The sequence below is a fragment of the Daucus carota genome, chromosome 7, assembly GCF_001625215.2.
Source record: "Daucus carota subsp. sativus chromosome 7, DH1 v3.0, whole genome shotgun sequence".
Classification (NCBI taxonomy): Eukaryota; Viridiplantae; Streptophyta; class Magnoliopsida; order Apiales; family Apiaceae; genus Daucus; species Daucus carota.
In genome coordinates this window covers 30,391,513-30,418,591 of record NC_030387.2, presented here as the reverse complement: position 1 = coordinate 30,418,591, position 27,079 = coordinate 30,391,513, and the positions used below count along the sequence as shown (strand labels likewise).

The following is a 27,079-nucleotide window of genomic DNA, read 5'->3' as shown; positions in this document are numbered from 1 at the left end:
CCATGACGGGCCAAGTTTTGGCTCTTAAGGCTGTCTGGAGCCTGTCGAGGGCATGTGCGGAGCTTAGACGAGGCTCTACCGAACTCGGGATGAATTGAGTGGGTTCGGGATGAATTAAGTGGGTGGACCATAGGTGGGTGATGACATATAGAGGGTGAGTGACGTTGTTCAGGGACAGTTTGTCATGGTTTGTATTTTAGTTTTTATTTCAGTGAGTTGTATTTATACAATAACCTATGTACATATTATTATTATTATTAATATAAATATAACCAAAAAGGATATTCTTGATTTTTCAATACAAAGTTTCCACCTCATAACAAACTTCATCCTAACATATCCGAAACTAAAAAAGATAATTCTAATTTTTCACATTTGAAATTCAAAAATTAAACAAAATTAGAAAAGTAAATCGGAACCATACGAGAAGAACATAGAGAAATAGATTTGTAAACATAATTTTCTATCCATCAGTAATTTTTTTTAAAAACCCTCCGGCATCAATCCGACATTTGTAAGTGTAGGAGAGACAATTCACCCGAATCTAGAATTCATGGCTCCATCTCATTTCTAACCAGTTTGTTCAACCACTTTTCAAAACTAACCAGTTTTTTTTCGAGCTTTCAAAACTAACCAGTCTAAATCAATTGAGAAACAGCGACCCGAACGAAAAAACTTTTTACAGCAGGGGTCGCGCTTTGAAACAGCGACCCAAACAAAAAAATACCCCATTGGGGTCTCGTTTTCAAAAAGCGACCCAAACACCAAATCTACCCCATTGGGAACGCGACCTTTGCTTTAAAAACCCAAACCCTACCTCCTCACACAGAAACACAGGCAGCCTCACACAGAAACGAAAAAACGAGTTAAGAGTGAAGGAAGAGGCGGCTGGCCGGAAGAAAAGAGAGTGGGTGGCTGCAACGCAAATTAGGGAGGAGAGGGTGGTCAAGATCGGAAACATAAGGAGAGGGTCGCCAGAAATCTGATTTCAAGCTTCAAAATTAACCTCGATTAGCACTAATTTGAAGGTATTAACCCAATCTTCTCTCAAAAATAGTGTATGTATATATATATATTGAAAGGCATATGTTCAGCCTATTTGTATTTAAAGAGGTACAACTCAACTCAGATAAGAAAGCTCAGTAAATAGCAAGTCATCGGAATCAGTACGAAGAACGTCAAATGATTTATGGAAATCATATGTCAGATAAGTTCCAGGATGCTGCTGCACGCCACTGAAAGAAGTTCATTAATATGTTCAAGCCTCAGTGCACAAATAATCTTTTGTGGCACGTCCAGGAATTCAGAAGACATAAAGTTTCTATACTTTATTTCATCAGAAGATTCCATTTAATGAAGATGTACGTACAAGACGAAGACTCGACGAACTAACCAAATTCTTATTGTTTATTTGACGAAGAATATTTGATTTAACTAGATACAGATGAACCAGACAGTACATCTATGTATCAGTTATCCAAATTAAATATTTGAAGTCAAGCAGAAGTGGTAGTTCGCTCGTTCGACAAATCAAGAAGAAATTATTCAAGTTTAAAGAAGACCGGAAGTTGTTCTACTGAAGATTGTGTGATTAAATATTTTAATAGACTATTATTTCACTTCTCAAATAATTATATTAATTATGTAATTTATTTATTAAATTAATTCACTCTCGAATTAATTTAATTTATGAATTTATATGATTAAATTAATTAAGTGAATAATTTTCTATTTTAATATACCATTTTATTTCTTTATTTAATCACAAAAATCACCTCAGCAAGACAATTCTGGATTGTCTTGCCGAGTGGATTCATCATGCTTCCAAGACAATTCTTCATTGTCTGCATTAGCCTTGATTGAATCAGCAAGACAATCTCTAATTGTCTTGCCGATTCATTTCAATGGTGTGCAAGACAATCCTTGAAGATTGTCTTGCCGAAGGCATGTGTAAGTCTGCAAGACAATCTGTTTGTCTTGTCTTGCCGAGAGACACACTTCCAGCAAGACAATCTGTTTGTCTTGTCTTGCCGAATGCTTAAGGTGTGCAAGACAATCCTCCATTGTCTTGCCGTTTGTAGTGTTTGTCTTTCTGACAAAGGAATTGTCTTCCCTTCCCTTTTGATTGTCTTACTGACTTGGTTGAAGCTTGGTAGACAATCTGAGATTGTCTTCCCTTGCCCCTTATTGTCTTGCCCAAGCCTAGATTGTCTTACCCTTCTTGTAATTGTCTTTGCTAGCTTGTAATTGTCTTGTCTAGTGATTGTCTTGCATGTACAAAGCCTTGCCTATAAATATGGCTTGGTTTCTTCATTTGAAAGTGTTCATTCACTTTGTATTCAAAGCATTTGTAAAGCTTTCAAGTTGTTAGTAACTTGCTTGTTCGTTATATCCACAGTTTTCTGTGCTTTGATAACCCGGTTGTTTTAATCACTAAATCTAGAATATACCCTGTCGAATTTATTCTACGAACTTTAGTGGACATTAAAACTGAACCATATTAATTATATAACGACTTCAAACATTGTTATATTAATTAATTATAATCTGATTAACAAATCATATTCAATCAGATTCACTTCCGCGACGATTTGGTACTGATTGTATTCAACCCCCCCCCTTCTACAATCATATCTGGACCTAACAATTGGCATCAGAGCGGTTGATACCATTTTTCCGTATCAGATCCTATACACACTCTGTAACGTCCAAATATTTTTTATTCGAATTAATTTTATTCCAAAAATTAATTTTGATTAAAAATATTTTTCTTTCAAAAATCTAAATCTCTCCAAACACTATTCACTTTAAATTCCTAAAAAATGAGTACGCAAAAGATCAGTAGCATTAAAATCCCACCGTTCAGCCAGGAACACTTTGGCCTATGGAAAAGGCATATGTTCTTATTCCTCCGAACTGCGAACAGAAAATACATCGGGATTTTAGACAAAGGTGTTACTACTCCGATGAAGGTCATATTAGCACACGAAGAGGATGGTGTGTTGATACCTCATCAGGTCATTCCGAAAGAACTTTCTGAGTACACAGACGAAGAGAGTGATCAGATGAACTTAGATGATGCTCTTCAACTAATCTTGGTTGAATCTCTAAACCCAGTAATGTACAATGCTGTTGTAAATTGTACGAACGCCAAGCAAATCTGGGATACATTAGAGATTATCAATGAAGGCTCAGAGGAAGTTAGGGAAAACAAGAAAGAGATACTGATGGCCCAGTATGAACAGTTTGGTTCTCATCCCGGTGAAGGGATTTCAGAAGTATTTATCAGACTTAATAATTTGATAAATAATTTAAATCTGAATGGGAAATTCTACGACAAGAAAGAGGTCAACATGAAGTTTCTCTTAACCCTTCCTGAACATCTGGAACACAGAATCACTGCCATCAGGGAAAGCAGAGACCTGAATGAGATTTCTCTGGAAAGACTCTACGGAGTTTTGAAAACTTATGAACTGGAGCAAGTTCAGAGTAAACAGAGATATGGCTGGGGTAAAACACAGAACCATTCGAGAGCTCTAGTTGTTGAGTCACCTGTACTGGAAGAAAAGAAGAAGGATGTTGTTGTTCCTTCTGAGACTACTCAGGAATTTGTTGTACCTGAGATGGGTCAGACTGCTTCTACCAGTGGTGATGAAGAGTTCTATACAATGGAAGAGCTGGAACAGTTAGAAGATCAATCTCTATCACTGTTTGCCAAGAAGTTTGGAAACATGAGATTCCGGAAGAACCCTTCCTATAAATACAAACCTACTGTTAGTAAGTTTCAGAAGGGAGGCTATTCATCTTCTACAAGTAAAGGAGGATATAAAACTGGGATGGTGGACAGAAGCAAGTTCAAATGCTTCAATTGTGGTGAACCTGGACACTTTGCAACTGAATGCAAACAGCCCAAGGTTCAAGGAAAAAGAAAAGATTCGTATGATGAGCTGAAGCAGAAGTATGATGCACTGGTTAGAAAGCATCATGGTACTTCTGGAAGTCAAGGTTTCAAAAGCAAGTCTTATCTGGCAGAAGGCAAAAGCTGGGATGATACAGATAGTGATGAAGAGGAGCAGCTAGGGAATGTTGCTTTCATGGCTACTACTGGATCATCTTCACCTCCTCCTGCTGGAAGCTTTCAGGTAGATCCTACATGCCCTAAACTGTTTATGCAATTAGGACTTGAAAGAGATGATGCTATTAAAAGGATGAAAGCTGCTAATCTTAAAATTGATACTTTAGTCTTAGAAATTCATGCTTATAAAATGAATGAGATGAAAGTATTAAAACCTAAAATAGAACAATTGACTATGGACTTAGGATTACAATGTGCTAAAGTCAAAGTTCTAGAGAAAGGTGAGATTGCTTTAAGACTTCAGCTAGACGAAGAGAAAGTGAAATGTAAAGCCTTTAAGGATGCCTCCTTGATAGTCAAAGAACTCAATGATAAACAAGAGATCAAGAGAACTGTTGGAATAGGCTTTGACTATAACAAATCTGTAGGTAAGGCTAGTAACATTACTCCTTTTAAGAAGAGTGCTGAAGAGAGAGGGATTCCTTTTGTTTTGAAAGATTCCCTTAAACCTTTGTTTAAAACCTCAGAAGCTGAACCTCTTTTAGAGACTCCTGTTGTCATTAGATATGAACTAAAACAGGAAGACCTTAAAATGAAAGAGAGTAATGAGATGAGAGATGAGATTCTGACAAACCTGAAACCAATTAAAGTGAAAGGCAATGTTAGGTTGCCTAAAGCTGGTTTAGGTGTCAACTCTGAGAGAACTAAATTCAACAAGCCCAATAATTTTGTTAATAGTAAGAACAAGAACAATAGATGTCATTCTACTGAGAACTTTAAATCTGATAATAAGGTTAGAGTAGAATCTATTGATGTTCCTACTACTGTGACTGATACTTCTGTTGCTCCTGCTTTTGATGCATGTCATAAATCTTGTAGTGTTGATAATTGTATGACTTGTGCTTTCAATTTGATGTCTGCTTATTTTAAAAATTTGCATGCTAAAAATGAAAACACATCACCTAGACAACACACAAACAACAAGCATGCTAGATCAAAGACTGCTAGTCCTTCTCACAAGAGAAAGGAGACTTATGTTCCAAAGCCTAAAACCAAGGTTTATAAGGCTGTTGTTAAGGAAGTAAGTTCAGTCAAATCTGAACCAAGTATCAGTCCAAGAGGCTCTGTTGTATTACCTGATAGAAATCAGTTCTTTAAGACTGCCGGACCCAATCAAGTGTGGGTCCCAAAGACTGTCTAATCAAGTTGTCTTTTGCAGGGTGCCAGTGGAGTTGTTCGTGTTACCTGGGTGCTTGACAGTGGAGCGTCAATGCACATGACTGGCAACAAATCCCTGCTGGAGGACATAAGAGAAGGAGCTGGCCCTACAGTCAGTTTTGCTGATAATAGCAAAGGTCGTACTGTGGGATATGGCAAGTACAAAATTGGGAGGATCATCATAGAAGATATTGCAATAGTTGAAGGACTTCGACATAATCTCCTGAGTGTCAGTCAATTCTGTGACAAAGGTTATTATGTTCATTTTGAAAAGGAGATATGTATCATCAAACATATCAAGGATAAGCGTCCTTCACTATGTGGCATAAGGAAAGGCAATATATTCGTAGCTGATTTGTCTTCAGGACCAGGAAACGAAGTTCACTGTTTCTACGCCAAAGCGTCTGCTGAAGATAGTTGGTTATGGCATAAGAAGCTCTCACACCTCAACTTCAAAACCATGAACTCTCTAGTCAAGAGAGATCTAGTGAGAGGGTTGCCTTCCCTGGAATTCTCAACTGATGATCTTTGTGAAGCTTGTCAGAAAGGAAAAGCGAAGAGAGCATCTCACAAAGGCAAAACCATCAATACCATTACAGATCCACTTCATTTGTTGCATATGGATTTGTTTGGCCCCGTGAATGTTGCATCTATTGATGGAGGAAGATATGCCTTAGTCATTGTGGATGACTTCTCGAAATTTACTTGGGTTTACTTCCTCTCTTCCAAGGATGAAACTCCCCTGACAGTAATTGATCATATCAAGTTGGTTGAGTTGGAAAAAGGTGTTCCTGTAAAAGCTGTAAGATCAGACAATGGAACTGAGTTTAAGAATCAAACTCTAATCAACTTTTACTCTGAAAAGGGAATTAGAAGGCAGTATTCAGCACCAAGGACTCCTCAGCAGAATGGAGTCGTCGAAAGAAAGAATCGTACACTGATTGAAGCTGCAAGGACTATGATTGCTGAATCAAAGCTTCCACTGTACTTTTGGGCTGAAGCTGTGGCCACTGCTTGTTATACCCAGAATAGGACTTTGATCAACAAGGATCATATGAAAACTCCATTTCATTTGTATAAAGACAAGAAACCATATGTTAAACATCTTCATGTCTTTGGAGCCAAGTGTTTTGTTCTCAAGGATGGTGAAGAGAACTTGAACAAGTTTGAACCAAAGGCTTCTGAAGCAATTTTTGTTGGTTATACAAATAATGCTTATAGAGTTTTTATAATTGATACTCTGTCAGTGAAAGTTAGTGTCAATGTTACATTTGATGACACTAAACTTCCAAGTATACAATCTGCTGATTCATCTGAATCTCTGAAGTTTGACAACTATCCAGATTCTGATTCAGATGATGATGTTCCACCTGAGGTTGCAACAGGAGATGACAACAATGATGATGATCCAGGCAATGGTGGAGGAAATAGCAATAATGCTGGAGATTCCACTGATGCCAGTGGTGGATCATCAAGTCAACCTGGCAACAACTCAGGGGGAGCTGATGGATCAACTAGTCACACATTTCAGCTTAATGATAATACTGCTGAATCATCAAGGACACAACTTCCAAGGGAAAGGATTTGGAGCAGAGATCATCCCTTTGATTTGATTATTGGTGATCCTGATGTTGGTGTAAGGACTAGAAGTGCTACGACAAATGAATGTCTATTCTCTGGGTTTCTATCTCAACTAGAACCAAAGAAAATAGAAGAAGCACTTGCTGATCCTGATTGGGTTCTTGCCATGCAAGAAGAACTCAATCAATTTGAGAGACAAGAAGTCTGGGCCCTGGTTCCAAGACCAAAAGGAAAATCTACCATTGGAGCTAGATGGGTCTTCCGTAACAAGTTAGATGGTGATGGCATTGTTGTAAGAAACAAAGCCAGACTGGTTGCAAAAGGTTATTCTCAGGAAGAAGGAATTGATTACGATGAAACCTATGCTCCAGTTGCTCGTCTTGAAGCCATCAGAATATTTCTTGCATTTGCTGCACACTCCAACTTCAAGGTATATCAAATGGATGTGAAAAGTGCATTTCTGAATGGAAAGCTAGAAGAAGAAGTATATCTGGAACAGCCCCCTGGCTTTGAAAATCCAGAGTTTGCTGATTTTGTATACTTCCTATTCAAAGCTGTCTATGGACTCAAGCAGTCACCAAGGACATGGTATGACACTCTCTCTGAGTTTTTAATAGAAAACAACTTTACTAGAGGTGTCATAGACAAAACTCTCTTTTACAAATTGCATGATAAAGATATGATATTTGTACAAATATATGTTGATGATATTATATTTGGTTCTACTAACGATAACTTGTGCAAGAGATTTGCTAAGTTGATGCAGAGTAACTATGAGATGAGTATGATGGGTGAGCTGTCCTACTTTCTTGGTCTTCAAGTAAGCCAAAAGGAAGATGGAATATTCATTTGCCAATCCAAGTATGTCAGAGATCTTCTTCGGAAGTTCAATCTAGAAGACTCTTCACCGGCAAAGACACCCATGGCCACTGCCACAAAGCTTGACCAGGATAAATCTGGTAAGAAAGTTGATATCACAAGCTATCGTGGTATGATTGGCTCTCTACTTTATCTTACTGCAAGTAGACCAGATATCATGTTTGCAACATGTTTGTGTGCTAGGTTCCAAGCTGATCCTAAAGAATCACATCTTATAGCCGTCAAAAGAATCTTTAGATATCTTAAGGGTACACCTGGTTTAGGTATTTGGTACCCTAAGAATACTGGTTTTGACTTAACCGGCTATACAGATTCTGATTATGCAGGATGCAGGATTGATAGGAAGAGTACGTCTGGAAGCTGTCAATTTCTAGGACGTCGGTTGGTTTCCTGGTATAGCAAGAAGCAGCACTCTGTGTCTACCTCTACTGCTGAAGCTGAGTATATAGCTGCTGGTAGCTGCTGTGCTCAGATCTTGTGGATCAAGAACCAACTGAATGATTATGGTGTTGTAGTAAACAAAATTCCTATATTTTGTGATAATACAAGTGCCATAGCCATTTCCAACAATCCGGTTCAACATTCAAGAACCAAGCACATTGATATCAGGTATCATTTCATTCGAGAACATGTCATAAATGGTACAGTGGTGTTACATTTTGTACCCACGACTGAGCAAATTGCTGACATCTTCACGAAACCACTGGATGAATCCACTTTCTCTAAGCTGGTTTGTGAGTTAGGGATGTTAAATATGACATAGTTCTCTTGTATATATTTTTCATATGCATTATATGTTTTTGTATATTTTTGTGAATTTTCTGTATAATTATATCTATTTTATTAGATTTTATATGATTTTCTGTATATTATCTGATATTATTCTAATTAATTATGCATGCCTGTAAATTAGTAAATGATTTTCTAAATGCTCATACACTCCCCTGTAATATTCTCTAGGCATTTAGATAATTATTTGTAATTATTTTGTATTTTTCAAAATTAATTAAGTATAAATATTTGATTTTAAGTTAATTCATTTTATTGAATTAAAGTTAAAGTCGTAAATAGTTATATTTAACTAAAGTTGAAATTTACAAAATATTCGTGTATTATATACTATTGTTTTTATTATAGTTTTTTTAGTTTAATTGCAAAATGTTTTATCTTTTAATATAATCAAAAATCCTATTATTTTTATTTGATTTTCGGCAAGACAATGGTTTTGTCTACAATTAGGCTCGGCAAGACAATTAGATTGTCTTGCTGAACCGGTTTTTCACCGATTTTCAAACAACTCGGCAAGACAATCCCATTGTCTTACCGAGTCTGTCTTAAGTCAGTTGTCGTATCAGTAAGACAATCAGATTGTCTTACTGACACAGCCTTTTGTCTGTTATACTTGGTCTCGGCAAGACAATTTTGAATTGTCTTATCGAGACTACTCTCCCGTTGTCTTACTGCGTACGTGTATATATATATCTACAAGACAATCGTGCAAGACAATTCGATTGTCTTGCTGATCCTACTTCATCTTCTCCATCTGCCCTCTCCTATACACGATTTCCGTTCATTGTTTTTCAAGTTTTATCATCAAAAACTTGCTGGGTTTGGTTTTTACAAGCTTTCACGCTTGCTGGTTACTCGATTTCGTCCTTGTTTAAACGAAACTCTGCCGGATTTTAGTCAGATTTTCGCCGAAGTTTAGTCGATTTTTAAAGCTCTTCGACTGAGTTTGTACTGTGGATTGACTAGAGTTCGATTAATCTGTGTTATTCGTGTGACCTTCGAACTGATTTGAAAGGATTTGGAGTTAGGGTTCTTGGTTAATTTGGGGATTTTCTCAATTAGGGACTGTTTGGCTGATTTTGTGAGTTTGTGGTGTTTGAACTTAAGGGAGTGTTTGGCTGAGTTGGATTATTTGACTAAGCTCCATTTTAATTAATTAACTTTTAATTCGAGATTATTCTAATATTTCGAATTAATAATTAATTAATCAAGTTTAATTATTAATTGAACTTTGCGAGATAATTGAAAATTAATCTTTTATTTGAAAATTTCTCGCTTAATTCAATTTTTAATTACTAAAAATGGCCGGAGAATTTGAGATTGCTGAGACCAATTATTGTGCTAACCTAAACTACGAGGATTGTTCTGATCGTTTCAAGAAATGGATTCGCTTTCTGACTCAACAAAGTCTTGTCAGTACTGCACTAACCGCTGATGTTCCTATTCAAGTGCAACCACTCTTCGACTTCTACTCTAATGCCGTCAACTCTACAACTCTCGAGAATTATAAGTTGATTGGTGATCTACCAAATAGACGAAGGATTGTTATAACTGTTGATGATGTGAACAGAATTCTAGGGTTTCCAAGGAATAACTTTCAAGTGGAACCAACCAGTGCTGAGTTAACTCAATTCTTCCAAGACATCCACTACCAGGGACAGATTTTTCTCCCTAGAATGTCTAAAAGCAAATTGAAGGCTGAATGGGATGTCTTCTTCGATACTTTGGCAAAGGTATTTGCTCCAACTACGAGGCAGAATTTTCACAATATATCTTCCATGCTACAAATCTTTGGATTCTCCGTGGCTTACAATCGTCGAATTAACTTCGGGAAGATATTACTAAAGGAGATTATCAGAAAAATGGGTTCTGTCTCTCAGAGATCCATTCATGAAAATGACAAAGTGGAGTGTCACTTTCCAAGGTTCTTAATGCTATTCTTAAGTGACAAGATGAATGATGCTGATAGAGCAATGTACGTTGATTCTGCAGTGGTGCCCATTCTAAGAACTTGCACCAAGATTCAATCAAGACTTGCTAATCAAAAGAAGCATGAGAATGTGCCTCTTGTTGTGACTCCTTACATGTTGGAACAGTTTAATGTTCCCCTTCAACCTGTCCAAGTTCCTCAGCCACTACAACAACAACAATATCAACCGGATCAACCTGAACTTCAAGATAACCAACCTCAGGAACAATCTCCTCCTCACAACTTCCAACCACTTCAACTTCTACAAGATTATCAATCATCCAGCCAATCCTCACATTACTCTCCCTACAACCCTCCTTATAATTCTCCACAACAATCACCTCACCAATCATCATACAATTCTCAACACCAATCTCCTCCACAATACAACTTCTTCCCAGACCAACAAGCCTCCATTCTTCCCTCTCAATCTGAACCAATACCTTCACCTACACATCCACATACCATTCCTCCACCACAATCCACCTCTCAGCCTCTGCCTGCTGATTCTGCTATCAATCCAGAGCTACAGGACTTCAGGACAGATTTACAGGTAGCTCAGGTACTTTCTAATCTCACTGATACCTTTAATATTGATATTGCAGATTTTGATTGTGATATTGGATTTGATTTCCAGACTCCCAGCATTGAACCTGTCAACACCCAGGTTCATAACCAAGCTGACGTTTTCGTTTCAACAACTGATTCTTCGTCAAACACATCAACCGACACTACTCAAACACCAGTTGTTCGAAAGGTAGCCCGGAAACGGAGTGGTAGTGCAATTCTGAGAGAACCCGCAGCTCTGTCTCATAAGAAGCAAAGGGTGGCAGAACCGGAGACAACTGCAGCCGCATCCATTTCCTCCCAAAAGGATTTGGACACTGACATGGTAAATATACAGTCTCTAGATTCATTCTCTCCACAGAATGCATTTATTGAAATTGGCCGTCCGACCGCGGTATCCTGTAAAGAGTCAAGCACGCAACTAGCACTCACGCTAGTTGAACCTTTGTCTTTTGATTCTTCACTTAGAGAGAGCACAGATATTCAAAAAATGTCATATGAAAAACTTTCTGATCAATCTTTCTTTTTGGATCAGGCTATACTTGGCAACCTGCAAGTACATCCGCCTTCACAGGCATCTGAAGGACAATTTGTTCCTTCACAACCTACAGTTCCATCTTATGGTACTATGGTTGTCTATACAGGTACTGGTGACGGTGTGACAAACACGAGTGAAATCAGGCAAACACCGAGCGAAACACATGCACGAGAGGATAGTGATAAATCTTTGAGTGTTCGTGAGGTGAGTGCACACACCAACACTGATCTGTTACAGGAACAATTGGCTGCTATGAAAGCTGAGATTTCAAGGTTGAATGCTGAGAATGCCAGATTCAGAAGTGAAGAGTTGGTGACTCTACAGGAAAAAGTTGTTGATCCTTCATATTCTTCTCTCAAACAGGAATTAGATGCTCATGTCAAGGGTATTCATTCTAGGATGGACAAGTTTGATCAATCTCAGGAGCTCTGTCTGACAAAGCTTGGAAACTTGGAGCAAACTCTGGCTCAAGTTATTCATCACTTAAAGCTTAATCCGTCAACAGCTCAGTCCACTCCAGAGGATCCCTCAACTAAGGGGGAGAAGGATAAGGAAGATAAGGACAAAGATGATCACAGCAATGCTGGTGATAGGAGTAATAAGGATGATGCTGACAGGAGTGATAAGGGTGGAGAAAGAGCAAGTGGCAAAGAAACTTCTGAAGCTGATAAAAGCTATAAAAGGTCTAAAGGCAAAGAACCACTACATCAATCTGAAAATGTCTTCAACACTGACAATTATGATGATTATCCCAAAGACATGGATGATGATGACGTATTCGATGCTACCTATCGTCAGGCTGAAGAAGAAGGTAAATTTGATGAAAGCTATTTGTTTCAGGAAGAACCTGTTGATCCTGAACACGAGGAGAATGTCAGGAAGTTCAAAGCAGAAAATGAAGCCAGGAAGCGTAAGCTTCGTGATTATCAGAAACTTCTGGAAGACAAGTTGATCACAGAGGAACAAATCAAGATTGAAAAGCAAAAAAATCTATGATGCTGCGATCAAGCAGAAGAATCTTGAAATTAAAAGAAAAGAAGGAAAAGGCTGGGACATTGCTAGGAGAATATTCAATGGACCTCAAAGGGAAACTTTCGATGATAAGAAGTTCTTATCTCTGATATATGACCTTCGAGAGGTGAACCCTGATGAGGATGTGTTTATGCATGCCTTTGCCTTAGAACTGGAATATGTAACTACTGCTGTTAGGGGACTGCTAGAAGAATGGGAGCTGATTGTCTACACACGGAGAAATGGTTCATTCAGACTATCTGTCGAATTTCTCAAATCATTCTCCGTATCTGAGCTCTGGGTACTTCGCAACAAAGTCAAGCGTTGCTCAAACTTGAATGAACTTCTTCGTGACAAACTGTTGGATTGTGCTGTTTTCAACAGTCCTCAGGTTGTTAAGAACCCTTACTGTGTCAAGTTTGTTCACTTGGAAATCCTCTGCACTGTCTATTTAAATGAAGAGGCTTTGCCAAAGTACCCTGCCAAACGTCTGGCTCTAGCATCCACCTTACTAAGGACCAAGGGCTTCGCATCTAAAGCCAAGTCTGATGCTGATGATGTAATCTCATCCTACTGCACTCGAAGAAACATTTCTCAATACTTTCGGAGGATGAAGGGTGTAACAAAATCTCAGCCATCTGACTTCCGTGAAGACCCTGTGGATCTGGAAGTTCTTCACCAGCTAGCTCTGGCTCGTGAAAGAAAGAAGCGTGGAGAATCCACTGCAGCTGAAGAGCCTACTCAGAATGAGCCTTCTACTCCAATTATTCACTATTCTGATGCTGAAGAAGGAGAAGTCACTCATTCTGAGTGAATAGATTGATTAGGATATTTGTTAGATATGTTCAAGGAACATCCTTTTGTAATCTATTTGTGATCATGGTTTAATGTTTAATGCAAGCCATAAACTTTTGCTATTTACATTCTATTGTTTAAATCTTTGTCTTATCTGTTAGTTGAGTTATCCTCTAGGAAATTTGCATGTTATGTTAACAAACAAATAGGGGGAGATTGAAAGGCATATGTTCAGCCTATTTGTATTTAAAGAGGTACAACTCAACTCAGATAAGAAAGCTCAGTAAATAGCAAGTCATCGGAATCAGTACGAAGAACGTCAAATGATTTATGGAAATCATATGTCAGATAAGTTCCAGGATGCTGCTGCACGCCACTGAAAGAAGTTCATTAATATGTTCAAGCCTCAGTGCACAAATAATCTTTTGTGGCACGTCCAGGAATTCAGAAGACATAAAGTTTCTATACTTTATTTCATCAGAAGATTCCATTTAATGAAGATGTACGTACAAGACGAAGACTCGACGAACTAACCAAATTCTTATTGTTTATTTGACGAAGAATATTTGATTTAACTAGATACAGATGAACCAGACAGTACATCTATGTATCAGTTATCCAAATTAAATATTTGAAGTCAAGCAGAAGTGGTAGTTCGCTCGTTCGACAAATCAAGAAGAAATTATTCAAGTTTAAAGAAGACCGGAAGTTGTTCTACTGAAGATTGTGTGATTAAATATTTTAATAGACTATTATTTCACTTCTCAAATAATTATATTAATTATGTAATTTATTTATTAAATTAATTCACTCTCGAATTAATTTAATTTATGAATTTATATGATTAAATTAATTAAGTGAATAATTTTCTATTTTAATATACCATTTTATTTCTTTATTTAATCACAAAAATCACCTCAGCAAGACAATTCTGGATTGTCTTGCCGAGTGGATTCATCATGCTTCCAAGACAATTCTTCATTGTCTGCATTAGCCTTGATTGAATCAGCAAGACAATCTCTAATTGTCTTGCCGATTCATTTCAATGGTGTGCAAGACAATCCTTGAAGATTGTCTTGCCGAAGGCATGTGTAAGTCTGCAAGACAATCTGTTTGTCTTGTCTTGCCGAGAGACACACTTCCAGCAAGACAATCTGTTTGTCTTGTCTTGCCGAATGCTTAAGGTGTGCAAGACAATCCTCCATTGTCTTGCCGTTTGTAGTGTTTGTCTTTCTGACAAAGGAATTGTCTTCCCTTCCCTTTTGATTGTCTTACTGACTTGGTTGAAGCTTGGTAGACAATCTGAGATTGTCTTCCCTTGCCCCTTATTGTCTTGCCCAAGCCTAGATTGTCTTACCCTTCTTGTAATTGTCTTTGCTAGCTTGTAATTGTCTTGTCTAGTGATTGTCTTGCATGTACAAAGCCTTGCCTATAAATATGGCTTGGTTTCTTCATTTGAAAGTGTTCATTCACTTTGTATTCAAAGCATTTGTAAAGCTTTCAAGTTGTTAGTAACTTGCTTGTTCGTTATATCCACAGTTTTCTGTGCTTTGATAACCCGGTTGTTTTAATCACTAAATCTAGAATATACCCTGTCGAATTTATTCTACGAACTTTAGTGGACATTAAAACTGAACCATATTAATTATATAACGACTTCAAACATTGTTATATTAATTAATTATAATCTGATTAACAAATCATATTCAATCAGATTCACTTCCGCGACGATTTGGTACTGATTGTATTCAACCCCCCCCCTTCTACAATCATATCTGGACCTAACATATATAATGCTCTCATTTTAATTAATTTGTTGTATGATATGGTAGATTTTGCATGATTGAGATGTGATATGAATTTGATATGAGATGTGATATGAATTTTTGAAATTTGAAATAGCTTAATAATTATGAGATTTTAAGGAATTTTTAGGGTAATTTTTATGGTAATTTTTAGGCATTTTTTGGAATTTTTAGGGTAATTTTGAGATTTTAACTAATTTTTAGGGTAATTTAACATAATTCGAATTAATATTAAAATTCAAATTAAAATATTAATATTATAATATTCGAAAACATAATATTCATATTTTAATTCGGAAAACATAAAATTCGAAAAACATAATATTAAAATATTAATATTATAATATTAAAATATTAATATTATAATATTCGAAAAACATAATATTCAAATTAAAATATTAATATTAAAATATTAAAATTCGAAATTAAAATATCAAATGAAAAACATAATATTCGAAATATTAATATTGTAACTAAAATATTCATATTTTAATTCGAAAAACATAAAATTCGAAAAACATAATATTAAAATATTAATATTATAATATTAAAATATTAATATTATAATATTCAAAAAACATAATATTCAAATTAAAATATTAATATTAAAATATTAAAATTCGAAATTAAAATATCAAATGAAAAACATAATATTCGAAATATTAATATTGTAACTAAAATATTAATATATGAATTTAGATTTTAAATTAAAATATTAATATCTGAATTAAAATATAAATATTAATATGCTATAATATACGAATATAATATATTCGGAATTAAAATATTAATATAATATTCATAAGAAAGTATTAACATATATAAATATACTATTTGAATTAAAATTTCAAAAAATAAAAATATATCGAACTAATTCAGTTTTAACATATTAGAATATGTATTTTAATATTTTAATAATTTGAAATTTGAGATTTATAAAATCTCAAATTACCCTTAATTTCCGATTTGAAATACTTTAATAATTTGAAATTTGAGAAATTTGAAATACTTTAATAATTAGTTCCGATTTTGATATGAAATTTAGAAATTTGAAATACTTTAATAATTTGAAATTTGAGATTTATGTTTGAAATTAAGGGTACTTGTTAGGAATTTTTAAATTGAATTTTTAAATTCGAATTAAAATTGAAATTTATTTGTTGGCGCAGATGGATCCCGTAGTTTACCATCCCGGCCCAATCGATGGCAGCTTGTTGACATTGCAGAAGGATCACAGGTCTGAGGCGGTGTGGAACAGGAGAGAGGTAATGACATGACTTATTGCTATTTATTAGAATAAAACGTCTGCTTTATGATAAACTACTGACACATTTTGCATTTTAATTGTGCCAGCCACCGGAGGATTTGATAGTGACGGGCAACTTCGGTGATTATTGGAACACAGTTAAAAATCACCGGCCGCATGTCTCGATAGTGACTGCCATCACGGCCGCGGGTTTTGGATGGATTTTCAGGCCGGGGAAGGTCAGGCATGACAGGGGGTGATCACAGCCTTCATTGAGAGGTGGCGTCCAGAGACGCACACTTTCCACTTTTCATTTGGCGAGGCCACCATCACACTGGAGGATGTTCATCACATTCTCGGCTTACGGACCACTGGCCGACCACTTATCCTGCACGGGTACACCTCCACTCCAGCTCAGAGGGTGGCTTTGGTACGGGATTTACTTGGACTGGCTCCTGACACCGATGATTTGAGGAAGGACAATTTGAAGATCCGGTGGTTGATTACACACTTTGGCAGATGTCACCGGTTGGACGAGTTGGCTGGTGATTTTGGTGCGCAGTCTATCTTTCACATTAGGGCACACCTACTTTGTGTGATCGGATCGTTGTTTCCACATGCCAGCGGGAACTCTGTGCCGCTAAGCCTTCTTCGGTTACTAGATGACCTGGAGAGCCTGGGTGGTTATAGTTGGGGTAGTGCTGTTCTTTCCTACACATATAGGAAGATGTGTGATGCGAGCAGAGGAGTCAAAGACTTCACTGGGTATGCCACATTACTTCAGGTACGCATTACTTCCACTAAATCCCATTACTGTCATTTAGTTTTAACAAAGGGTTGAATATCAAAGTGGTCACTGAAGTGGAGGTCATATATCACTTTGCTCACTAATCTTATCGGGGTCTCATTTCAATCATTAAAGTCACAATAAATATCAATCAAGTACCTCCAAATTTCAGTTCAAGAAGTAAAAGTATTATTTAGAGAGTTTGACACATTATTTTTGAATACTACCACAACCAATTAAAAGGTTATGACTTCTAGCATTTATGACAATATATTCAAATTTTATTAATTTTATTTAGTATTTATTTTTAATTAAAACAAAAAAATTTATTAATATAATAAAAAATAAATAGTAAATGAAATTTAAAAAATCTAAATATATTATTATAAATTGTAAAAGTCATACCCTTTTACTTAGTTGTGATAGTATTCAAAAATAATGTGTCAGACTCTATAAATAATATTTTTACTCCTTAAACTGAAATTTGGAGGTAATTAATTGATATTTATTGTGACTTTAATGATTGAAATGAGACCCCGATAAGATTAGTGAGCAAAGTGATATATGACCTTCACTTCAGTAACCACTTTGATATTTAACCCTTTTAACAAATTGTCTTCCCGTACAACTTGATGTGCAAATATATGTACTTTGATACCAGGTGTGGATATACGAGCGGTTCCCTACGATAGCTCCACATCTCAGGTCTCAACCCCAGTTCACTTACCCACTTGCGCTTAGGTATGTAATATGCTACTCTTCTCATAAACGCATTCAATTATTGCACATGCACTACTTCTCGTCCTTAATCTAAACATTTTGTTGTAGGTGGGTGGCTTCAGTGACCCGTACTCAGGTGCCGGACTCTCAGAGTCGTATGACCCGGTACGAGTTGGATAACATGGGCGTGGAACAGTTTTTGTGGTAGCCGTATGCATATTTAGATGATGAGTTTCAGCCCGAGCAGACATTGTACTTGCAGTGGACAGCTCCCACCCCTTTGATGTACATGACATATGTGGAGTGGTGTTATCACTACACCATAAAAGGGCTATAGCAACGCCAAGTCTGAATTTTGCTCATAAATCGTTGCTATTTCTTGACAAATTTTGACAAACCTATAGCTGTTGCAATATTTTTAAAATATGTTACAAATGAGTGTAGTTATTTTAAAAATCTATAACACTTGCAACGAGTTTTAATAATTGTTGCAGCAGAGTTCAAAATTTTGGGCCCAAGAGACAAGAGTTTCCCGGGTTCTAAAAATAAGCAGGCTTTATAATTTTATTTCCCCCTGCTTTCCAAATTACGCACAGACCAGGTAGAATATACCCAAAACATTTTATTACACGCAGACTAAGTAAAAAATAAAAATACAGAAGCGACGAAGAGCGAAAGAGGAGATTTAGGGAAACAGCGGAGTCATGCTCGAATATTCAAGCTCAAGCAATACTCAAGATCGAAGATTCAAGCTTGAAGATTTGAGGTCGGAAAACACTCAAGGTCAAAGATTCAAGCTCGAGGAACACTCAAACTCGGACAACTTTCAAGAACGAATGTAAAAAACTGAACTTAATATAGATTTTCTCTCCCCTATCGATTTTATTTGTTATTAAATCAAAGTGTTTGTTTCAATTAGGTTTTGTTGTTGATTAGGAATTTCAATTGAGATTTTGTTCGAGTCGCATTTTGAAATTAGGGCTTCAATTTGTGATGTTGTCGAAGCTTTTAAATTGGGCATTTTAAATATGTGATTTCAATTTGGATTCTTTATTTTTTGTTATTGTTTATTGTTTGTGGATCGTTTGTTTACGCTATGAGTATTGCTTATTATTCGTTAATGTTGCTTATTGTTTGTGTGTTTTGTTTGTTAGGTATCATGGTAATTGGAAGAGTGAGACACAAGCAGTTGTCTCGTTGCTTGCGTTTCTGCATTGGCTAGAAACCGGGACTCTTCCTGGGCATGCTGAAGCTGAGCAGAAACTAGGATGTATGTTCTCTTTTGCATTATCCTCACGTTTCTCACTAATAGATCCATGTAATGGATTCATGTGTTCTCAATTCTATGTGCTTTTGAAAGAATTACGACTTCAGTAATTTGGGCATTTGAATCAGTGAACTGAGCTTCTTTCTCTTGATTTTCTCTTTATACTTAAGGTTTATAAGAGTTAAATCATTCTTATATAGTTTATTTGTGTGTTCTTTTTAGTATTCTTATTAACATAATATCTATGAGATTACCTTATATTTAAACTTCACTGCATTCGTGTCATCCTTTGGCAGATTTGTAACTGCATACCTGCTATATCTTTTTCTTGTTCAAACTTATATGAGCTTCTCTTTTGTAAATCAACTTGTAAATTGTTTAACTAGTTTTGTGCAGTGCTGAACGATGAATAAACTGAAGGAGCCTAAACTATGTCATTCTTGATGTGTTTGTGTGTCTCGAGGGGGGGGGGGGTGATTGATAATGCTCAACTTGTAAATTGTTTAATTAACTAGTTTAATTATCCGCTGTTAAGTTTTAGGCTGCAATAATGAGAATCAGATTAAGAGAAATGAAGGCATTTTCTAAGCTGCTATTTTCCTCTGTTAAAGATAGCACCTTCTTCGAGAGCTGTGGTGTAGCCGATCTTATAACAACTTGCCGTAAGGAGGCCATATATGTGTAGTCCTGCATGCACTATTTAAGTTCATTCAAATTTAGCAATACTTGCAACACAATGATCAAAATTTGATTAATTGTTACAGTGGGGGGCAGAAACAGGAAATGTGCAAATGCTTTTGCTAGGAATGGCGGCAAAAAGTTCCTCAGATTTACATTTGTTAGAAACCTCTAGAAATTTAAGCAATAGCAATTTTTGATCAAGTTTGCCTCCAAATTATCTGCAAGTCTTTTGATGAGCTTGAAGCTGAGATGTTGTAAGGCCAGAAGCTCCAGGTAGATACCAAAATTTTAGTTACAAAAGCAAGAATAAGTTCACAAATTTCACATGTATCACTTCGAGTATTGTATGCTTTTGAAATTCACCAAAAGATAGATTGCTATCTGGATGTCTGATGTTGCTAATCATTGTTCCTTTTAACTTTTGAAGGGTGTTTCCACGATAAAAGAGGTTTATGAGGTTTTAAGCCACAGGGGATGGTTAAAGTTGTTTCCTCTCTTCACGACGGTCCATGATAAAAGAGGTTTATGAGGTTTTAAGCCACACCTTGATGTGTGTGTGTGTTTCGGGGGGTGATCGATGAATATTGATATCATTGATTTAATTTCAATGACACTGAATTAGTTACAAGCAAGTTACTATACCAATTTCCCCCTTAATTGATTACTGGCACTAGTCAATTTATAGTTCTTGTATCTCTTCAGGTTTGTGCTTCACATTTCAGCTGTTTGTGGGGATGCCATTAAAGGGAAAAAGTTACTAAGGTTGTGTGCTTCACATTTCATTATGTATATTGTCTATATCTGCTACAGGAGCAAGTCAATATCTTAGTTTCTAGATGTAATGCAACATCAGTTTGCTTGCTCATAGGGGGAAAGTATCTGAGAAAGAAAGAATCATGAAATCAGTGAAAGGGTAACTTCGTCCCTTGCAGTTGCATGAATGTGTAGGATCTGCTCTGATTGCAATGGGTCCTGAAACATTTTTAAGCCTTCTGCCCCATAAGTTGGAGGTCCAGCTGGTGTCTCGGGTCATTGCCTGGGGTTTTCCAATTTTGAAGCGATATATTGTTGGTTTAAGTTTAAACTTCTTTACAGAGTCAATCTTCGATATGATTGGCCTGGTGAAGAAAAACTCTATTGTGGTATGCACCTGTGCACTTTTGTTTTAATTATTATTTTTGATTAAAAGCATTAGCCTTTTCATGCTATTTGCAATTAGTCTAGGGAGAAGTAATAATACTAATTGATATACTAGTATTGAACAGAGGGGTGGACATGATTCTAATGACTGAACTTTTTCCTTACAGAAACTTATGATCAATGAGACACTGAAAATAGCTCTTAGACTTCAAGTAGCCCTGTCTTTGCTAACTAGAGAAACACCATGTACAAGCTTTGAGAACAGGCGACCTCTTGCTTTTCTTTCAATTGTATTCGGAGAATAAAGATGAGAACGGTGATAACACATCACCACAGGTTTAAAGAATGGGGTTTTGAAAAATGACGGTGAAGCCGCCTTTTTTTCTTATAACTCAAATTTATATTTGTTCACTCAATAGGTGGTTTATGTTCTGGATCAAGTGCTCGCTTTGGAAGAGGATTGCCGCTCAAAATTAAGCAACAAGGTCTTAATGTTAAGTCTTTTTCTTGTGGTAAGATAACTTATATATGTGTGTGTCAAAAAGAAAGATAATTTAGCTTGAAGTTTCATGCAACTCATATTTTTTCATTGATATAGGTGACTCGATCGACTTATCCCTGATGTAAAGAGGAATACATGCAGTCAAGAACTAGAACCTTTGCTAAAATCAAAGCATTCCCACATTCTCCGAGTTCCATTTAGGACAGAAAGTGGGATTGTTCCACTTAGTTTTAATCATTTCAGTCTAGACTACATATTTTTATTTGAATTATGTCTGGACTTCAATGACTAATTTATGTATGCAATTTAGATTTGAAATGGTTTGTAAGACTATATTGTAACGGTCATGATACCGCTTTTGGATTGTTGGATACTTGATACTTGGATTGTAAATAGACAATTGAAATTTGTGGCTATATAATGTTAGGTCCTATAAATTCACTATATAATCTGATATAGTGATCACAATCTGTAACACAGTAAGACAATATAAGAGATTGAAAGTAATAAACTCTTATATTCACAAAGCTTTAATGGTTACAAAAACTCTCTCAGTGATTTATAATGTATCACTAAGAGCTGCTAGGGTTCTTAACAATGTACTCGATAACTCAACTCGTCTAGAGTAACCCTAATCTGTGTTTATATAGACACAGTTACAAAATCAATCTCTGATTTGATATCCTATAAATCTGCTATAAATTCTATCAATCAAAGATTGCTCCAGTTTTCTGTTTAGTTTCCATAGTCAGCAAATCACTCCTCCGCTTCTATCCTTCCTTGAAGTATATCCGCTTCTGAGCTCTTTCCACGTGTAAACTCTGATGAATCTTGACTATGTAAACTCTGGTCAGACTTTATCAAACTCTGTCAGACTTTACTAAACTCTGATCAGCTTTCAGATTAAACTCTGATGATTCCTGTTCTAAAACAAACTTTAAGAACATTAGTAATCATCAATTATATCTAACAATCTCCCCCAACTTGTGCATAAATACATTATGTGCAAGTTAACAGATAATTGATGATGTCAAAACATTTAAGTCAAATGCAACAGAGTTTAACTATATAACAGAAAACTTTTAAAAACTTACAGATACTTTACTCCTTAGCTGCATAGACACCATTTGCTGTCTGTAGATACCCTCTGAGGAGTTCTCTTTCAGCTTCTTCAAGCACTGTAATCATTTGTCTCTTGATCTCTCTCAGCTCTGGATCTGAAACTCCAGTTTGATAAATTGCAGCTCTGAGATCATAGATCTTGTTCTTCTTCAAGTCCCTATCCAGCCTGATATTGTAAGCTTTATCAGACTCTTCATTAAATGCAAGAGTTCTGATTCCACCTATTGTTTCAATTTTTGCTGAATTTTTCTTCATCTCCACCAGCTGTCCTTTATGATTGAGGTATTTAGGAATGAAAGGTCCAGCATTTTTATTTCCTGTAATCCCCATCTTTCTTCTGATTTGATCCTTAAGCAGGTTGGAGATGTGTTGGCATGACTTGTTCTTTACTTGAAATATGTGTGATACATATCTCAATTCCTCCCAGTGTTTAGCATAGAGATCTGCTTCAAGTACTCTAAACACTGTTCCATCAGACATGAAGTAGATAAGAATATTATCTCCTCTGTCATTCTTCACCAACTGGACTGAATCAAGTTTGTCCATTTTGTCTTGCAATACTCCAGTCTTGGGAGCACAGAGAGATGAGGGGTCATCTGGTCTTGATCCTATACTCTGATCAAATTTTTCATATTTGGATCCCAGCCCTCCTTTATCTCTTCCTGCCTTACGATGAGAGATTGGTTGAATTGAGCCCTTTTCAAAGCTTATCTCAGTCATCAGAGTAGGCTTTGCAAATCCAGCCAGTGGAGTAGTTGTTGGTTTAAACACAGCTTGAGCCTTGTCAGAGGTTTTGTCCTTCTTTGCATCCTTATTAACATGAGCTATGTCAGAGGTTAATCTTTCTTTTTGAGGTTCTGCAACATGAGCTTTGTCAGAGATTGCAGCTTCTAATTTCTTTTCCTTTACAACTTGATCCTTGTCAGAGGTTGTAGACTTCTTCTTTTCCCAGCCTTTTTCCAGACGTTCATCTACTTTGCTTTTGCCCTTGGAAGTATATTCATCTTCAGAGTATACCTTTTTGACTGGTAAACTCTGATCAGCAACAGTAGGTTCCTTGATCAATATCCCTTTCTCTTTTGGCTTGGTAGTTGACTTTGCAGGTTTCTAGATTTTTCCTGACTTTATTGCTTCAGCATGTTCTTTCTTTAGATCTTCTTCTTCTGCAGCAATCAACTCCAAATCCAAATTGGCTTCTGGATTTTCTTGTTCAAAAATCAATCTAGCAAGCTCTTCATCAGTCATGGGTTTGTCTGATCCAGTCACTGGTCTTTGCTTAGATCCAGATGTGAAGTTATGTGTTGGACCAGACTTTGTACTTTGCTTAGATTGTTTCTGACTGTCAGAGTTTGAAACTCTTCCACCAGTCCCTGCTTGAAATCTCTTGTGCTTGGTGAAATCATCAGCATCATCATCATCATCATCCTTCTTCTTCCTCTTCAGAGTTTGAGTAGTAGACTTGCATTTGACTTGAGCTACTCTCTCCCCCTTTTTGACATCATCCTCATCAGGAATCAGTATGGATGTGATCAGAGAAAGTGAAGATTGGATGGCTTCAAGCTGTTTGGACATCTTCTCCTGAGTTGATTCAATGATAGTCATCCTCTTGTCCAGAGATTCATTTGCAGTCACCAGCTTCTGTACATTCTCTTTCAGAGGAAGCATGGTCCTTTTCTTTTCCAACTCATTTGTCTCCTTGACTTTTGCCACCTCTGTTCTTAGACCATCTATTGATTTAGATGTCTGGGCATGAGCAGGATGAAATGTCTTCAGATAAAGAATTGTGCCTTTGAGGCTTGACATAACATCAGAGTTTGTGATTTTATTCTCTGCCATAGATAAAAATTCTTCAGCTTTAGTTGGATCCAGAGAATGCTGATGGCTAAGCCAGAGTTTATCCCATACTTCATTTGGAGGATCAACTTGAAGATCCCTGGGAAGTGGCTCAGAGTCTGTGGTCAGAGTTTGTAGCCTGGCATTATACTGGCTAGTAGACTCCCACTTTTGTTGTGTCAGAGGAACTCCATCATTTTCATCCTTGTCAGTATCTGAACTGTCATCATCCTCAGTATCAACATCAGAGTTTGCTTTGTCAGCATCAGGAACAGTATCAGCAACTTTCTCCACATTATCTTGAGCAGATTTTTCTTGAGCTTCAGACTGTGATTTGATAGACTCTTCACCAGTCTGAGCAAGAGACTGTAGAGCTTCCATAGCTACCCTGTCAGATTCATCAACTACATCAGACCTGTAGTTGTCTGGAGCTGTATCATGAACTATGGCACCCTCTGGAATTTTCATTGGAGAAGTAGGAATTGGATTGGAGGGTCCATGATCAGATACTGGAGTATGAAGATCAGACATATCTGCTCCAGCTTCAGCTGTGGTTGGCTCCTTGCAAATAATTTCTTCATCTACTTCAGATGAAGTTGAAGATGCTGTAGGAGATGTCAGAGGAACAGCTTTGATAGGAAGCACCATCAGAGCTTGAGAATTTTCAGCTACTGGAGTTGATGGTGTTTGTTCTTCCTCAACTGTGAAATCTGTGATTTCAGTAACTGGGACTTTTGCTCTTGCAGGCTTTTGAGCCCTCTTCTTGAATCTGGCTGGTTTCTGAGGACTGGCTTGAACAGGTACAGAGGCTGTTGTAGGAGTAGGTTCAGAGTTTACGGCATGTGCAGGTTCAAGATCATCATATTCATATGCTGCAACAAGTCTTCTTCTTTTCTTCTGCTTTTGAGGAGTAGCAGCTTCAGTGTTTTCTGGGATCTCAGAGTTTGGAGCATCAGAGTTTAAGTGAGCCTCAGAGTTTACTGGCTCATCAGTGTTTGTCGGCACTTCAGAGTTTGATTTCAGAACATGTGTAGCAACAGAGGTTCTTGTCCTTTTGGCAGTAGAGGGGGCTGCATCAGACTTTGCAGCCCTTTTGGACTTAGATGCAGAAGTTCTGGGTTGTTTGGGGATTGTAGGAGAGACTGGAGGTTGAGATTGTTGTGGTTGTGGTTGTGGGTGTACTGGGGGCATATCCATCCTAGCTCTAACTTGAGCTGGAATTAAAAGAGGTCTTTGCACTGGATACTTCTCATCCTTGGAGATGAGGTCCTTAAACACTCTTTTATGAAGCCTGAATGGCTTGATCTCATCATCAACATCAAAATCTACCTCACCAACAGTAGCATTAAACAATAATTGACAGAATCTTGAGAAATATATGACGTTTATATTCTCATGCATTCTTTCACCAATATTTCTAAGAACTAATCTACCAAAATCAAAATTAGTAGAGTAGATCAGAGAATACCCAATCTGCAGCATGTCCATTGGAATGGCATCCCAGTTTGTAGACTTCTTTTGAAATGCCCTGGTGATGCAGTCGAAAAAGAAACTCCATTCTCTTCTGAGCCCTGGGCGCTTTAGTTGTCCCAATTTGTCAAGCGATTCACTGTAGCCCAAATCAGTCATCATTGTTCTCAGATTTGCATCCCCATTTGTGATATAAGCAGTGTCGAGCTCTGGCAGATTGAAAGCAGTTCTGACTGTGGCTGGAGTAACAAAATACTCCTCCCCTTCATATGAAAACACAATCGATGGTGATCCATCTTCACCACCATTGTCATACTTACCCGTCCTCCAGAAGTTTATGATCTGGCTTCCTGAGAGTCTGGCAGGAGCTGTGAGAGCGGTAGTAATGGCACTTTGTGCCAGAAATTGCTGCATAGGATGATAATCCCTTGGAGCGTCAGCAGTGTTTAGGATAGCAGCATGGTTATTGGTGACAAATTCCACACCTGCAAAGATGAATGCTGTAGTGGCCATTATAACAGAGTTTGTGAGTAGAGAAAAGTGTTTGAGAAAATGTGTGTGAGAAGATTTGAATTTCAGAGAGAAGAGAGTAAGAGTTTGTTTTAGAGAGTGTGTGTGGAGATTAGGTGTAAAAGTGAAGAAAAGAGAAACAATAAAATCTGATGATAAACTCTTCAGATTTTGTGTAGCTGTACACGCTTGGACTCTTTGTTCACTTGGACACCTGTCAGATTTTAACTGGTAGTTGAATGTTAGTGGGATAGAGAAACGAGAGTAATAATCATGAGCGCAGTAAAACATGTGCAGTAATAAATGCTGATTACACGTTCTCCTATTAAAATGTTTTTCATGTAAGCCCACTAACAATACATCCGTTTGAAATACTCCCTTCATATTCTCTGAATATTTTGTACTCCTGAAATGTACAAGATTTAAAAATCAAGATTAAATCTCTCGAATTTTAAACTCTGAGATTTACATCAAAGAAAATAAATTTCTAAGTACCTCAAAATAAAGACATGATTTTTAGAAAATTCATCAGAAAATCAGAGTTTGTCACAAAATCCATAGCTCAATAATGTGC

The 27,079-nt window shown here is 36.8% G+C and overlaps 2 protein-coding genes across 3 annotated transcripts; both read left to right on the top strand.

Moving 5' to 3' along the window:
• Positions 1 to 834: 834 nt before the first annotated feature.
• Positions 835 to 21,976, top strand: LOC108195486 (uncharacterized). 2 transcript variants are annotated; one of them, XM_064080865.1, is made up of 11 exons: positions 835 to 1,028; positions 16,397 to 16,492; positions 16,581 to 17,257; positions 17,922 to 18,001; positions 18,089 to 18,818; positions 19,135 to 19,250; positions 19,859 to 19,926; positions 20,012 to 20,201; positions 20,356 to 21,070; positions 21,236 to 21,580; positions 21,667 to 21,976. In XM_064080865.1, exons 5-8 carry the CDS (start codon positions 18,685 to 18,687, stop codon positions 20,123 to 20,125), a joined length of 432 nt encoding a protein of 143 aa, XP_063936935.1. In that variant the 5' UTR covers positions 835 to 1,028; positions 16,397 to 16,492; positions 16,581 to 17,257; positions 17,922 to 18,001; positions 18,089 to 18,684; the 3' UTR covers positions 20,126 to 20,201; positions 20,356 to 21,070; positions 21,236 to 21,580; positions 21,667 to 21,976. The 2 variants fall into 2 exon arrangements, with proteins under 2 accessions (XP_063936935.1, XP_063936936.1); XM_064080866.1 differs by lacking the exon at positions 19,859 to 19,926 and having other exon boundaries at positions 20,356 to 21,580.
• LOC135147967 (serine/threonine-protein phosphatase 7 long form homolog) lies at positions 9,844 to 18,188 on the top strand. Its single transcript, XM_064082051.1, has 6 exons — positions 9,844 to 9,990; positions 16,397 to 16,492; positions 16,581 to 16,712; positions 16,796 to 17,257; positions 17,922 to 18,001; positions 18,089 to 18,188. The coding sequence occupies exons 1-6, from the start codon at positions 9,844 to 9,846 to the stop codon at positions 18,186 to 18,188; spliced, it is 1,017 nt and encodes a 338-aa protein (XP_063938121.1).
• Positions 21,977 to 27,079: the final 5,103 nt, after the last annotated feature.